The sequence below is a fragment of the Agelaius phoeniceus genome, chromosome 5 (genome assembly GCF_051311805.1).
Source record: "Agelaius phoeniceus isolate bAgePho1 chromosome 5, bAgePho1.hap1, whole genome shotgun sequence".
Taxonomy (NCBI): domain Eukaryota; kingdom Metazoa; phylum Chordata; class Aves; order Passeriformes; family Icteridae; genus Agelaius; species Agelaius phoeniceus.
In genome coordinates, this window is record NC_135269.1 from 20,877,143 (window position 1) to 20,893,620 (window position 16,478).

Below are 16,478 nucleotides of genomic sequence, written 5' to 3' on the forward strand. Positions count from 1 at the left end.
TTAATTTGGAACTTTGCAGCCTGTATTTTTTTATTTGTATTCAGCAGACCCTCACCACTCCTGAGTTTCATAAGCCAACATCAACCCTTCATTCCTTCCCGTTAGGGAGGGTGACTTTCCAATTCTTAACTCCTCAAGGAGCATCAGTTCCATAAATTTTAACCCTGGGGGAGAGAATACAACAACTTTGCAGTGGATGGATTTCCAAGTTAGCTGCATGACAGATGGAAGCTGGAGGATTTTAAGTGCTAGCTTGATAAATTTTGTGACTTCCATGGGAAAGGTTTATTAAGTAGAACCTTGAAAATGGTTCAATTTCTAGGCTTTTTGTAGCATTCTTCTTTAGTTCCTGAAACACAGAGACCTGAACCCAGAAGTTGCCATGGTCCCAGGTCACACTGCATCATTCCACAGTGTTGGTTCACAACCTGTCATTGCAAGTGCATAAAGCAAAATCAGCTTCCATGCAGCTTCCATGGAAAAACATGCATATGGGGAGAGGGAGAGATTGGCAGGATCTCAAAGGCTATGAAGTTCAGGATCAGTTTGCATAAAACCCAAATGTTTAGCTTCTTATCTGAGCTACAGCATGGAGGTCTCCCTGCAAATCCATGTGACACTTCCGGGCATAATCACGTACTCCAGCAGTGAGATTCCCATTCTGTGGCTTTGTAAATCATCCCTTCTTTCTTCCTGCCTTATATTCCTCTCTTTTGCCCTTTTTCTGAGCCTTTTAAAAAAACCCATCACTTTAATTTATTGCAAGTTTTCCTCTTCTGAAAGAGGACCTGCTCTTGCTCTGTGTAGAGGAGTGAGGGAAGCTGGAATCAGTCAGGAGCTGCTTGTCTCCTTCCTGATCTCTTTTCATTTTACAGGAGCAGATGTGCCAGAAAGTTTCTTCCTCTCGTCAGCTCTGGGAGATGAGCAGGGATGTAAGCACTCACCTTCCCCCAGGAGTGAAGGCTTTAGACAGTTGTTTCTACCGTTTGCAAGGAGTTGGCTTTCACAGATGGGTTCAGTGCTGGATGCACAGCAGCTCACTGAGACAGAAAGCCAAGTTGTGACCAGGATATTGTCACAGTGGGAACAGCACACTTAAATAAAGCCTCACCTATACCCACCTGAGGCAGCAGGATGTAGTCAGTTGAGGAGGCTCTCCGCTGACATGAATCATGAATAGGGTACTCTGCTACCTATTCTGGACCTTTTATTATTGAAGGCATGAAAGTAATTTGTTGTCTGAAAGGGGCCTGGTGGTAAAAACTATGTTGAACTGTCTTTCTATTGTAATAAGGTAGCATCACTGCTCAGCCTGCACAGGCACTATCTGGCTGCAAACAGATGTTGGCTTCTCCTCATCATCACATCTGCAAGGGGTCCCTTTCCCCTTGCTCCAGCTAAACACAAGGAGCTCTTTGCACATCTTTCCTTCCTCCATTCTGTGGGATGTTTGTTTGAAACAAACCCCAGTGTGTTAGACATGTGGTGGGGAGGATCACTGGTGCATGACTGCATCTGGGGGTTGGAGGCTGATGGCAGAGAAAGAGAGAGAGGGAGGAACATCCTGTGTTGCTCAGCTCAAAGGCTGCTGTGCCTTTTATCGGGGTCAGGGGCTTCATTTCTGGTGGCAATATATCGTGGCAATCCTGGAGGATGTAAAGGTGCTGGAACACCTGTGAGATGTGTCCATCAGTGCCAACAGAGGCCATCACCCAAGAACTTTAGTGAATACTTTGCCTCTGGTTTGGGGGGAGAAATTCCTGTAGGAAAAGGAAAAACAAATAATAGCAACAAGGTTATGAAAATGGAAAAACAGTAATAAAAGAAGAGAAAATTATGCAGCTTAATGCACTCAGATCAGGATGACCAAATAACCTCAATTCCAATGATGAGAAAAAGCTGCCTCACAAAATCAGGGGGTCAGAGGGAAATATTTTTAACAAAGCCTGGAGTGATGCCATAACTCTAAGGATTAATAATAGTAATGCCCAACATTTGAAAAGGATGAGAAATGATCCAAGGAAAATTCCAGGCTGTTAGTGAAAGGCCTCTGAATGTTTTTTCAAGCAAAGACTGATTAAAGACATGTTGTTGAGGGGAAAAATGGGATAAAATGTGACACAGATTTTCTAAAGATAGATCTTGCCAGGCTAATCTAATAACTTTTTTGATAAGATAACTGATTTTCTACCCCAAGGAAATTCAGTAGAATTTCATCTCTTTGGACTTGAGTGAAGATTTGATACAGTCCATGCAGGGATCTATTAACACAAGAAGATGGGGGTTAGTTAGGAAATTGGAAAGTGAGCAGGGGCTGGCTTCAAGAGAGGTGGCAAGGGCTGGGTTGGCTGAGAGGGGGTTGCAAGCAGGGACCTTCAGCTCTCATTCTTAAAAACTGGTAATTTTTAATTTTCAGAAAGGGTTTTGGCACAAATCATAGCAGTGTGCTCATGAAGTTAAAATTTGCTGATGCCATGATGCTGAGAGGCATTGTCCTGACAGAGGAAGTTTGGGAAATCATCCAGGAAAAAGTGGATGACCTTGAGGGCTGGGACAGAATAAATGGAATGAAATGCAGTTTTCCACAAATGGAAATGCAGTTCTCCACAAATTGAAGGCAAATGTATTTTTTAAATAAAAATACACAAACTGCAGTGTATATGTAACATATACACTATATATGCATCTTAATATATACTATGTTGAGAGCAGAGTATTGGAAGGGTAGTGGTAAAGGCTGTAGAGCAGTATTTAATCTCAGAATAATTGTAAACCACAAAAGTGGATTTTTCCTCAGCCATGAAAAAAGCAAATGCATTTTGAATCTGCATTGGGAGAGGTATTTCCAGTAGAAACAGAAAAGTATTGGTGCCGCGTGAAGGTAGTAGGAAGTGATGTGGAAGCACAAATCCTGTGTCCTGGTCAAAAAAAAATATTCCCTTTGGACCAGATAGAAAGAACTGGGCTGGGATGATTTGGTTTTTTAACAGAATGTTTCATGGAGACAAACATGAAGAAAAAGGGGCTCATTCAGCTGAGCAGAGTGTGTGCTGAAGGAATCTGTGGCTCTTGTCCAGAAATACATCAGGAGTAGACACTTTGGAAGGAAAAATACGCTATTTAAAGGTCAGCATGGACACAGAAGTATGTGAATATTAGCAAGTCATGCTTGCAAAGCTCAGGTTGAAGGTGCAGATGTACCCAAGCCTTGTTGCAGCATAGGGCCAGGTTTATTGACCTCCAGCCCCATGTGCTCCCTCAGCTGCTGCCCTTCACAGGCTCACCTGAGGCAGGCTCACCCAGCACTCTGAGTTGCATTTGTAGCTGTGATCCAGAAAGATCTCTGGGCAAATACAGGGTCTGAGCACCTTGGAAAATCTGTCTTTAATTGAAAATCAGTCCTGATTTCCAATTAGCCTTGTCCTGGGAATACCTAAGTCTGGGATTTCCAATTAGCCTTGTCCTGGAATACCTAAGTACCTTTTCTGTCTGGGACTATCCCTCTTAATGAAGGCACTCTAGGAAAATTGGATTATCACTCTCAAAAGTAAGTATTATTTGAGCATCCATGGCTCATTCAAGAAAGTTTTCTTAAAACTATGGAAAGGGGAAAATACAGTGATGTAAAGGGAAGATTTGTTATTTTGTTGTTTTGGAGTCGTCTGTACCATTTGCTGTGTCATCCTACTACTATACCACATGTGTACAATTCTGACTTGGAAGTGAAAGCAGAAGAGTTGCATTTAATGTTTTATTTATGTAAATCTTGTGCTTGTACTAGGGCATGGAAATATAAATGGGATTTAATAGAGATTAGAAAACAGAAAAAAATATTTCCACTGCTCTTCCTTCTTTCTTAAAATCTGTTAGGTAAAGGAGTTGAGTTTCTGGAGAAAGTGAGAGAGTATAAAATTGCCAAGAAATTCTGCTATTTAATTAGATACAGCCACCTTCAAGTAAGAATGGTTAATGTTTGCCTAGTTTCTTAAATATCCTTGTTTTTCCTACAAAGTTTCACTAATCTTTTAACACCAGCCATGGCTTTGCTGTAATTAGATACAAAAATGTGAGCAGTAGCAAACAAGCTACTTGACAAAATTCAGCAATCCCTTGGGACAGATGGTGCCAGCAGATGAAGGAAATTTTATTACTTAGAGTTAGAGCACAGGTTTTTGAGGTGAATCTCAACCTGTCCTGCCAAATGTCTGCTTGAAGACAACAGTAATAAAAAAAATTATTGAAGGGAAGGACCTTGGCCTCATATTCTCCTTCAATTTTAGGGGAGAATACATTTGCATTTTTAGGGCCTTTAGGATCCAGCTTTCTTTTTCCCATTGCAAGCAATATCATTGCTGCTGTCTCATATGCTCTGTCCCTTTTATTGCATTCCTGAATGTCCCTGTACTACATTCCTGAATACAATAATCAGGATACAGATAACACACCATTTCCCACTCATTGGTGAAGGCTTGTGCTATCTATTTATATGAAAGATGAGTCTGTACCAAAACTTTCCTATGGCACTGTGACCTTGTTCAAAATCTGAGCTCAGATTTAATTTTGAACATGGTTCCTGACCTATATACACAGAACTGGAGTATTAAGAGTGTTTTGAAATACAGATTTGGGTCCTGATTTGATAGTCACATCACTTTTTTAATGTATTTTCCAGTATTTGTAACCAGTTTACTCTCAGACCTTTGACAAGAATAAGAGTTTGGATAATAAACATTTGGAGTATTTTTTTCTTGTCTTAATTTAGCTCGTGATTAAAGTAAATGGAGATATTCTATTTCTGCAATAAAAAGTAGTGCTCTTCATCACTTTGATCAACATGTTTGTGCCTACATTTTCCTCTCTCCAAAACTGAAAATGCAAATAATTGTCTCAATATAGTATTTATATTGCAGTTCTATTAATATCAGCATTATAGTCCTTTGTAAAGCACCACATTGGAAAAAAAAAGTGCTCACAAATTTAAATCAAATTGTCTGCTGCTCCCACTCTTGTTGTTTGTGTCTGTAGTCTCACTGAAGAGCCCCAGGCAAGGAACAAGACCTTTTTGTGCTATGGGCTGTGCAGGCCAGATCAAAACGGTGATCCATGACCCCAAGAAATTCAGCATTGCAAATGCATGTCTATTGCTGCCTAAAAGGCAACTCCTTCCAGGCTTCCAACTAGCTGAACTATAATTTCTGACTCAAGACCTCATTTATATCTAGGACAAACTGGATGAATTCTACAAAGCTAGAAAGATGGGCCTTATTAGTAGATTATCACTCTTTCAGTTGAAAGGGCTGGTGATGGAGTCCCAGGTGAACAAACAAGGGTTCTGGTGCTTGGCTGTCAGTGCAGTGATCTGCTCATTTGAGCCATGGAGAATGTTTGTCCTGCTGCTCGTCACAGACTGCACTCCATTTCTTTTGAATCAACTGCGTCTACCAGTTACGATGGAAACACTTTGCCTTTGAATCATCCATTTTCCCAAACGTATTCAACCCATGAGTAACTTATTAAAGATCTGCACAGACTCCCTCTTAGCCAGTCGGAGTGAGAATGAAAAAAACCAACATCCCTTGTGTTTAAAGCACTGCTGTAGAAGCACTACATTATGTTTTTGTGAGTTTAGGAAAAGAAAAATAATTTGCTGTACTGCTAGGACTCATTACAAATGAAGAAGATTATCTTTGACTCCTTTCAGGGGTTTGAGTACTTCAGAGTATGATGGAGTGTCATGGTCACCATGCAGTGTTTGACAGTGACCATTTGCAAATAATTAATGTTACCATGGCACTCCCCATATAAAGCCACAGTCCATTTAATGATGTGCAGTGGCAACACTGTAATGATCTTGAAGATAACTACTGTAGAGGCAGTATCTGTCAGGAATTAAAAGAGGACTTGGAGAAAATTGTATTGCATTGTGAGTTAAAAAATGTGGTCACAATTTTACTGCAAATGTACAATTGTGATAATTTCATTTGTTTCTAATTTTCCTTTATTTTTAAAGGCAATTGTTGGCTTGCTTCACACTAGGGAAGGGAGGGGAGTTGACAGGCTCTGTGATTGAACCCCAGAATTGGAGGAGTGAATTTGCTGTTGAGCACGAGGCCTATGATAAGTGTGTATTATTAATTCAAACATATAATTTCTCAATTGTGGGAATGAGAGCATTATGCAGTGGTGATGGTGGTGGTGCCAAGCAGCCTGCCCAGCCCCATAGGTGCTAAATAGGGAAGTTCAGAATTGACTGTATCTGTAGAGAGGGGTTATCAGTCTCAGAGGATGTTGGTCAGTCCTACTTTTGTCATGTATCATCTCTGGGAGACCTCTAAGTTTGACCCAGCCAGCAACTGGTGTGGTGATGTCCTGCCATCCTGAGACTGTCCCTAGGTAGAAGAGGAGCAGAAAAGCACTGTCCCTCCATGATCCTTGGAGCATTGTTCCTCCCATCAGCCTTCCCAGCCCCTTTGATGAAAATGCACCTTTTCTGCAGGGCGAGGTCTTGGGGAAAGGATGACCTGTGTGAATGCTGATGGCTGGCAGACTCTGGCAACAAACCATGGTAGCCTTGGAGGGGACATCCTGCTGTTGGGCTGGTGTCAGCCTCCTGTGCACTTGGAAAGATCACAAAGACTTTTTGGCAAAAGGGCCCCATGCTGACAGTGCAGCTGGGGAGGGCTCCAGCTCTCCATGCACATATGCTCTGTTCCCTTGCTTAGCAGGCACAGACTAAAAAGTGACCCTTTGTATTTAGCTGACTTTACTTGTTCTCTGTCAGCCTTGTATTTCAAGTTTTTCCCATCCCTTTCCCACCTCTTCAGAGCTTGTCAGTATGTTTGCTTCAGTCCGAAGTGAAAGAGTCTCAAGTGGGTCAAGCCTGGGAGTATATTCACTTCCTCTTTTTTTATCTTGCATTCTTTGATGCTTGTGGTTCTGGATGGTGTCCACGATGGAGCAGTGTCCCCTTACACAGTGTAATACGGAGCAGACACCCTCTGCTTCTTTTTGGAATCAGTATTATGCAGGAAATGGTAAGAAGGAGAACTTGGGAGAAAATGCAGTGCTGTGTTGGCTTAGGTTTGATTTTTGATGGGTTTGGGTTTTTTTTAAATTTTCCACTTTACATTTTTAAATGCGACAGCTCGGTCTGTCTGCCATGCAATCCTCCCAGCTGGCCTTCTCCAGTGTTAAAAGTGATGCTGTGCTTTTCTATTTGCACTTGTAGCTCCTGATCATTTTTTGATGTCTCTTCACTGCTTTTTATCAGTACATGTTAAATCTCTTTTGCCTTAACTCATTAATCTCTCTGGCTTTTCGAGAAGTTGCTTTCTCTCCTCATGCTCTGCTCCTTTCCTTTGTGTCATGCTCCTCTTCTAATAAACTCAGCAGTTTGATCACTATCCAGTTTATTAGTCAACATATGGCAATACTCACAGTGGTCCTGTTAGGGGTATAAAAAAGGCAGTGGGCCACTGGTAGTGGTACTAAGTTGTGGTTTCTTGCTTTGTGGAACTTGGTCTAGCTCAGACTTTTTCAGCGCTGGTGTGCTACCTGCTGTGCAGCCCAGGCGTTCCTCTGCATCCATGTTATTGTTGCATTGTTTTTACAGCTGTAGCACCCTGCAGCCCTTGGACCAAGACACTTATCCCCCCAGCTGATTGAGGAGTACTGATTTGCTGATATTTAGTATCAACAAGAATTTATGGCTCTCCTTCCTTGACTATAGTAAGCAGGTGAACTGACTCACTTTCAGGAGACCAGAGCCAGTTCATGGAGGAGTTCCTGATGATTTTTGAACCCATGCCAGAGTAGAGATCTGGGGAGCCCATACAGGCTAGGTGAGATAGGTCCTTGTTCCTCTTTCCTCCTTTCTGTGGGTGTGCAACCCAGGTCAAAGTTTGCCTTTTTTTTGAAGAGGAGATGATCAGCTATCGTTTTCATGCACTGAGCTGGGCTGACATCAGTGGAGCTCTGTCAGAGTCTGACCCATTTTATTCAGTGTATGTTACATACCTCAGTACAAATGATGAAGCAGTGAGTTAACACAGGCAGTGATTCATAGCAACAGACACCTCTGCAGAGGATGTCTAATCTTTCCATAGCTGCACTTTGCTGAGGAACCACCTTGTTTCCAGCCCAAAATCATCTGGGTATGCCATCTGCAGCTGAGAGGTCTCTCCTCTGTGCACCAAAACCCCCACCACCTAAGTTCTGAGCATGCTTTATCTTTGCCATGCCATAAAGGAGGGCACAGATGATCTCCAGTATCTCATGCTATGGGGACAGCAAGCACCAAATGTTGCTGTAGCTCTTGTGTCAGAGATGTGCCATGTAGTGTGAATGCATTTAGCCTCGATTGCTCCCATGGATGTCAGTGTCAGTGAGCTCAGCCCTGCATATGTCTGTGCTGGTTTTGCTTTTTACTTAAACTCAGTCAGAAAGTACTGCAGAAAACCCAGCCTTGCTGTGTGTTGCTTTCTCCCTCTCTGCTTTGGGCACGTTGCTGGTGCAGAATCTGTTATTGCTGTTCCAGTGTGTTTATTGTGACTCAGTGTTGTGCATTAATCTTGCAGCATCCTGTGGTGATGGAATGTCATCCTTGTTCCCCGAGTGGTGATATTCCAAGCATACCTTTTTTGCATTCTTAGGAGAGGAATTTTTTTATCAGTCAAAACCCAAACTGAGCAGCAGAATGAGCATCAACAAAACACCTGGCGTCCTCCGGACTGGTTGAGGCCCAGAACAGCAGAGAGCAAGTCTGAGATCAGATACTGGTTTCAAACCTGTAGGAACTTTGATCAAAACACTTTGTACTTTGCATATCACTTTCCTTCCTCTCTTGAAAGAGGAAGAGCAGCAGCTATTGCTACATGCCACTGCTTCTATATAAACAGTGTATTTGTTGCATAGTGCTGTTAAATATTAAGCAGTGTTATATATTTTATAAAGGTCTGATAAAGCACTTTGAAGAAGAAATTTAAATGATAGTGATGTGCTGTTTCTATTTCTCTTTTGATTTGCTGGGGTTTTTTACATATGAAATAGAAAAACAAATATTTGATGTATGCTTGACTTTTTCACTTTTGATCTCTGTTTTGTTTTTCCTTCAATAGTAGTCCGTCATTTTCTGACCTAGCATTTTTGCAGATTTAAAGCGGTGTTTTTCCAAAGAGTCCTTTATCCAAGTTCACACCAAAAGCACTGTGGATTTGGACTCCACCCTCTGCTCCAGACACTCCTCAGCATGAAAGAAAAGCAAATCTGTCTTTTAGTAAGATGAAACCAACTTGGATAAACATTAGATTTGAATTGCCTGGCTCTCTCTGGAGCTGTAGATTCACATCTTGGCTAAATAACTCCTAGCCTTTCTTTCATTTGAAATGAATATCAGTTCACAGTTTGAAGATCTTTTGAATAAGACCTTAAGAGAATGACATCCTGTCTGTTAGACACAGCCAGCAAGGATTTGTGTTTTGCCATGACTGCCTGGCAAGTCCATGGTGGACTTATGCACATGTGGCCCTGCTTGCATCACATGGACCAGAGGTTCCGCTCAACCTCAGCCAGCCTGTGATTCTGTGACTTGCACTTTGTGCTCCAGAAAAGCTTCCCTGTTACTGGGACTATGCTGGTAAGATCCTTGAAGGTGTATGGAGTGACATTATTTTCTCTTTGGTCTATTGTCAACGATTATACATCCATTTGATGTAAGTTCAAAGCTTACTGAAGTAATTGGAAGTTTTCAGAGATCAGGGGAATTGGATAACCTTGCCATGCGGAGACAAAACTCGTGGTAAAAATGTATTGTGCATTGCCTAAACAGGGAAACAAAATCAAGTGAAAGCTGCGCTTTTTCCCCCCAGTTTTTATTGAAATTTATAACTTGTCCCATGAAAGATAGACCAAGGGCAGTCTCCCATTAGCTTGCATTATCATTTCCCATTCAGCAATTTCCTTGCACATGCAGGTCAAAGGAGAATGGATGCGTGCATAACCTAAATCCTTCAAAACCAGGGCACAGTATTATTTTCCTTGGGAGGTCTGTCCTCTGCTTGTCCTCTGAGGGAGTTGGTTTCTCCCCCTGCAGGATCGACGACTGTTTCTGTGCCTCTCGGAAGCTGGATGCAGTTGCCACCGAGGCCAAGTTCAAGCAAGACCTGGGTTTCCGGATGCTCAACTGCGGCCGGACGGATCTGGTTAAGCAAGCCATATCCCTGCTGGGGCCAGATGGGATCAACAGCATGAGTGAGCAGGTAACAGCATGGACATTCATGGAAGCAGCTGTGGAATGGGAGAGTTTTGTCTGCTTGTCACAGGAAATGAGCCCCAGCTTTCAGCTCTACATAGACAGGACCCTAATGCTTCCCCTTCATTGAGTTAAAGCACTGCCAGGTGAACATCCACGTTAAGTGAGGTTGTTTTGAGTTGTATTGATTTGCCAGTACTGAGGTAACTCAGCATGAGGGTGACTGCATCCCCTGAAATATCCTTAACAGTGAACTGAGTCAAGTGAAGGCAGAGGAAGATCCCAAGAGAGCTTAGTGTTGAGCTGAATACTCGAAACTGCTTCAGAGCTGTGCACAGTGCTGTGAGACAGGGCTTCGTGAGGTGATCAGCCTTGCACGGCACACAGCTCTGGGATCTGTCACCACTTCATGTGCACCACCCAGCCTGTCAGTGAATGGTTAATTGCTGATGCTGTTTAATGGATTTCAGTCCAGTTTGAACCTCGCAGATGTTAAAGTATCTCTGCAGTTACCCCTCCACTGGTTATCGTGGCCAACATCCACCAGTTGAAGAGCCTAAATTTCCTTGGAGAAGGCCCCTCCGTGATGCTGGTGGTTGTGCCTGGGGTTAAAGCTGCCCTCTGCAGCTGCCTACTGGCAGCTGTCTGCAGGGCCATAGTGCTCCCAAGGTGGTTCCGCCTTCCCAGAGGGAGATGATGGCTATGAATACTAGCCTTTCCTTTTGAAATAGAGTCCCCTGACCTTTCTGGTGGCCCTGATGAAAGTTTATTGCTGCGTGTTCCCAGAGCTGTGCCATCATTTTTGACAGGAGCCAGGTGGCTGCCACCTCTCAGGTGGTCATGAGGGACAAGAGCTGGAGTGTTCATGGGTTTAGGTCTTCTGAGATGAAAGCTATTCCAGGAATGTGAATTATATTGCTGCTCAGTAGCTTCAGTCTGAGTTAGTATTGTGGATTCATCTGAGAAAAGCTTTGGAAGAGGGCAGTGCTTCCTGAAAAAAATATAGTATTGGACTGCTCATTCCAAGGTTCATACTTTTTAAAATTATTGTTATTTTAAGTTAGTCTGAACCTGGAAACTTCTCACAGCATATTTCCTCAGTCCTCTGGGCTGAAAACTGGGACCACTCTGGCTTGATTCATCAAAGTACCTAATCATATGCTTAACTCTGAACACATGCTTTTACATCCTATTTGAGTGAAAGTTAAGCCTGTGCTTAAATGTTTCGCTGGATCAAATGTCCCACATCTTGCAGGATCCCACATCTTGCAGGACAGAGCCCTAAGTCATACAAGCTGAAAGAAAGACAGTAATTTCACATTTTGCCAAAAGCCGAATGCCCTTTGTGTTGATTGTATACATTGTTACTGTGTTCCTGTGCATGCTTCGAACACTAATGATGGGCTTATTAAAAATCCATTCCTCCCACGTGCAGAGAGCGGGGTGAGTGGTGCTGCAGCACAAGGCTGAGCTGCAGGGCAAGCCTGGGGGGACTGGCAGAGGCAAAAGCAACTGGGACAGCAGTGCAAGTGAAGGGGAGGTTAAAATCCTCATTAACTCTTTAAAACCCTGACACTGCAGCATAATATTCTGGGTCCCTTTTTGTCAGTGTTAAGTCCTCGTTCAGCTGCAGCAGGGTCAGGACCTCTTGTGTGGTTCCCAGGCTGAGCTTTTGCTGTCGATGTTGCCGCAGGACTCCTCACTGTGGCTGCCCACGTGCTGTGTCTTGCAGGGGGAGCCCCAGCACTGGGGCTCAGATTGGTTTTCAGATTCTTTTCTACAGATCTGATTAGACCCCTTGTGCTCAATGAACACTTGAATTAATTATCCAGTGATGCCGCTTACAGAAACTGAAAAATCAGTTGAAGGAACATGTATTTAATTTTAAGCTGCTACCCCATCCTCATGTTCCAAGGCCCAAGCACAATTTTTTTGTAATTTGCGTGGTCCTGTTTGTTCCCGTAGTGTTTACTGACTGCCAAAGGAAATCTTTTGCCACTGGCTGTGGCTGAAGTCCTTTCAAATTCTCTTTGCAAATAGCTTCAAGTCACCCAAGAACTCTTCTTGCCTAGGGTGAACTTATTTTTTCTCAATAATGGCATGAGGACCCAAGTGCTTATTCCATGAGTACACTGCAGATTGGATCCTGTGAAATGCTCCATGTCTTTCAGGGAAGACCTAAGGACCTTGCAGGCATAAACATTAATTTATATTGTCTCTACAGGAGCAGCCTTTCCATACCTAAGCACCCACTACCTTTAGCCCTTCATACAAACAAGAAAACTGGGGTAGCTCAGCAAAAACAGTGATGCTGGGCTCTTGCTAGGAAGAGCAGTGTCACAGCTCAGTGTCTGGCCAGGACAGGTACCTCCAGTTTCCCTGAAAATAACTTCCCTTCGTAGCAGCACTTGGGTTAAAGAGCAAATGGACTGTGGTCTGACAGCAGATTTACTGGGGGACCTCGAGGCAGGCTGTAAATATGCATCAGAGGTAGCTGCATGCTTCAGGAGATTTACTGCAAAGCAACTGGTGGCTGTTGGTCAATCCCCCCTACTGTATTTAATAAGCAGCTTTTGCTGTTATGATTTGCAGTAGGTTTAATAATTTTGTTCATGGTTTCATCTGGACTCATTACCAAAGCCACAGCAGTACTTCCCTAAAGGGAAATGGTGATCAGCCATAGCAGGTATTTCAGATTAATACAAATTGCATTGTGGTGATTCTGTAGTGAAGGGTTACTTAATCCACTTTTTCTCCAAGCAGGGCTGTGTTTTCCTAGAGCCAGTAAGTTGCAACAAAGCTGTCTGGCATTTCATTTGAAATTAAGTCCATGTTTGTTAGGGAGTGCTATACAAAGCCTTGACATTTCCAGCCCCTTACAGTATCCATGTTGAAAAAGCTGTGCTCAAATCTGACTGATCTTAAAAGGAGCTTGAGATGTTTTAAAGGCTCTTTTAGTAATTGAAAAGTTAGGTTTTAAGACACTCTGATCATAGAAAACAGAATAGAATTCTTGTCTTTCTAAAATACCAGTGGAAATAATGGTTGCTTTGGTGAAAACATGTCTCTTTTGGGGCTCCAAAGACAAAAGTGCTCAGTTTAGTATACGATGGAGGTGAGGCTGGCAAGCCTAGTTTCACTCACCATGCTGAAGACAACATGAAAAATACAAGCAGTAAGCACAAGTGACAACAAAAATGGAGATTTTTACCAAAATGTTTGACTTTTGCTAGTCTGAGGGGCATGTTTGTTGCAGAGGTAATGGCTTTCATTAAATACATGCTGTTAGTCTTGATGATATATACTTAAATAATTGTTTTTAAAAATCAAAGAGAGTTCTGTGTTAAATTTGTCAATTCCTTTGTTTTTTAACTCCAAAAAATGACTAGGGCATGACTCCACTGATGTATGCTTGTGTCAGGGGTGATGAGGCTATGGTGCAGATGCTGCTAGATGCTGGAGCAGATCTGAATGCTGAGGTGAGGACTTTTTGTTGGTTGTATCTTTTTTCTGTTGTTTGTTTACATCTTAAATTACCCACTGGAAATGTAGCGGAGCAAAAATCTCAAGCATGAAAAAGAAAACAAATCTGTTTTATCTGGGTATTGGGACCACTTGAAATGATCAGTGAAATCAAATGGCATTAGGTTAACACTGGGATTCGCTGCACAGAAGGGGTCCAGTCGCTGGAGTTAACCCACAGGTAACAGTGATTTAGTTGTGTTTGCACACTGCAAATGAATACAGGCGTTAATTGGCACTAGCCCTGAGCCCCGCTCTAATGCTATCACAAGGACTCACTGAATCTCAGCTGACTTTAAATGAAGAAGGTGAAAGAAACACCCATCTGGTAACTTGCCAAAGCTCAGCATTTCTATGCATATGGATGTTCCAAGTAAGCATCCCAGGGACACAAGAGCCATATAGGTTCCATTGTTTTGTTTTACCAAGTGCCTTGGGCTAAAAACTGTTGGATGAGGAGCTTGAAGCTTCCAGAATATAAATGTCTCATTGATGAATGCATATCACAAACTCAGACAATCTGTCCACCAACCAGATTGTTGTCCAACCCAGTGCAATGCAGGTATGTACATTTTTTTAAGAGTCATTTGAAAATCCGTGAAGAGTTATTTGTTAATGATTCCAGTTTCAATTTGTTGAGGTCATGAGTAAATTAAGCTGTCTGCTTCACTTATCTGTGTTCCATCTGTTCTGTTTGGACTTGAGCGAGCTGATAAATTGGAGTCACTACTTCAGACAGACGTTTTGCACTTTTAAAACATCCAGTTTAAAAAATAGAAACTGATGTCAGCCATAGGAGACTGACAGTGTTACTACCATGTTGTGAAATCAGCTGGTGATTTCAGTTCCCCACAGCCAAGCACACAACCCTCAAAGCTGGCAGTAACTGAATGATTGAACCCCTAGTCAGACCAAAGACTGGATGGGCAGGGAGGCTGATCTCTTCCTTAACCCTGCCTTGTGGCTCAGATGGGAAGTGGCATTATTTGGTTCCTAGGACAAATTTTCATTAGGAGCAGTCCTCCCAATTGCTCCAGTAATCTTCCAGGCTTGAATCAAATGCAAATTTAAACAGTTTTGTCTTCCTCAAACTGCTGACATATGAGAGAATAACTCCAGTGAGGAATGTGAACCTCCCCAATTCACTGCTGTAGAGTGTTTGCTCTAAAATCAAATGAAAACACTTTTGGACAAGAACTGTGAATAATTATGGCGTGCAATTATACGATGATTTGTGCACACCACAACCAACTGTGCAAATTGGGCAATTATGGCAAAAAAAAAGGCAAATCAACCATGAACAAAAATAAATACTCTGTCAGGTGCTGCATAATTTTCTCCCTTTCACTTTGCAAATTTGTTTCCAAAAGTAGCCTCAAATGCTGGGCACCTCCCTTTTTGATTGCCCAGCCTTAGTGAAAATGGACTCATTTCCAGATGTGCTGAGAAGCTGCAGTTTGCTCTGTACTCAGTGGGACCTGTAGCTGCTCAGCCAGTCTCATCCTGAAAGCTTATCCAGGCACAGGTCTTTTGCAAACACTGTGTTGGAGAGAATTCTGACTCGCAAAAAAAAAAAAAAAAACACCAAAAAAAAAACCAAACTAACCAAAAAAAACACCCAAGAAAAACCAACAAAACAAAAAGGAGCAAAGGAGTTTAAATGACTTCATTTTCTTTGCTGCTTTCCATGGACTGCCCCAAACAGTGGTGGGAACCATGCTTGAGGAGGAGCTGGGTGCATTCACGGAGCCATGGTCCTGCCCATCCTTCCCCTCTGCTGCTCTTGCTCCACATCCCAAACCCCAAGGCTTGAGCTGCTCAATCCTATCCTTGTGACCCAGCCCAGCCCCTAAGGAGCCCTGTGTCCTTGTTCAGAGGCCAGCACACTCCTTGTGGTGCCCTTTGAGCTCTCTGTTTGGCAAATCTGGGTGGTAACAGCCAGGTGCTGGTGCAGATCTTGCAAGCTGTGGGATCTGCATGCACGGGTCTTCAGATTTTGCCCTCATCCCTGTCCTTGGGACTGAGGGCCTGCATCTAGCAAAACGCTGTGTGTGGCACTTGGAAATGTGAGCTGCTGCTGGAACTGGATATTTAATGACTGGCCCTGCTCCCCTGTATGGATTAAAGTGCTTCAGACAAGGTAGTGAAAGCAGAGCTGGCTGGTGAGACAGAGAGATGGTGCATCTTTTACTCTGATTTTAGTCCTCCTCTGAAGATCAATAACAAGATTTTGAATTTTAGTGTCACACTCCATCTGAGTGCACAGCCTTGGATTGCAAAAATGTTCATTAGATTCTACCAGCTCTGTGGACCTCATCAATATTAATACCCCCATCTTTAAGACAGGGAAACTGAAGCAAAGAATGGTTATTCATCTTCCCCAATGTCTACGTTAGAGGCACCAGGCACTAAGGCATAGAAAATAGAAGGAGCAACCTGAAGAATAGCATTTTGTTTTCTAAGGATATAGTTTGCATCTCTTTTAACTGTCACCACCCAGCACTTTTAGCTCAACTCAGACAGGAGAAGGCAGTAAAAGGAGATTTTCTTAAACATTTCTGAAGTGACACTCTGCCCCATCACTTTTCAGACTTTTTTTTTTCCCTCTGGTGAGAGAGGAAGAGCCTGGAAGAATGCTTGCAAACTCCAGGGTAGGGCTTGTGATGTGTCTTTCATGACAGCAGTGACAAAAGTACTGATTTAAGTG

General features: G+C 42.8%; 1 protein-coding gene across 4 annotated transcripts in view; it reads left to right on the forward strand.

The window, feature by feature from the left end:
- ABTB3 (ankyrin repeat and BTB domain containing 3) overlaps positions 1-16,478 on the forward strand; it is a 175,146-nt gene that overhangs the window by 119,709 nt on the left and 38,959 nt on the right. For 3 of the 4 annotated variants that reach the window (XM_077178496.1, XM_077178498.1, XM_054631867.2), the window contains exons 5-6: positions 10,091-10,256; positions 13,639-13,728. In XM_077178496.1, coding sequence (XP_077034611.1) covers positions 10,091-10,256; positions 13,639-13,728 — 256 coding nt within the window. The remainder of the gene's footprint in view (positions 1-10,090; positions 10,257-13,638; positions 13,729-16,478) is intronic. The other variant, XM_077178497.1, reaches the window with a different exon arrangement.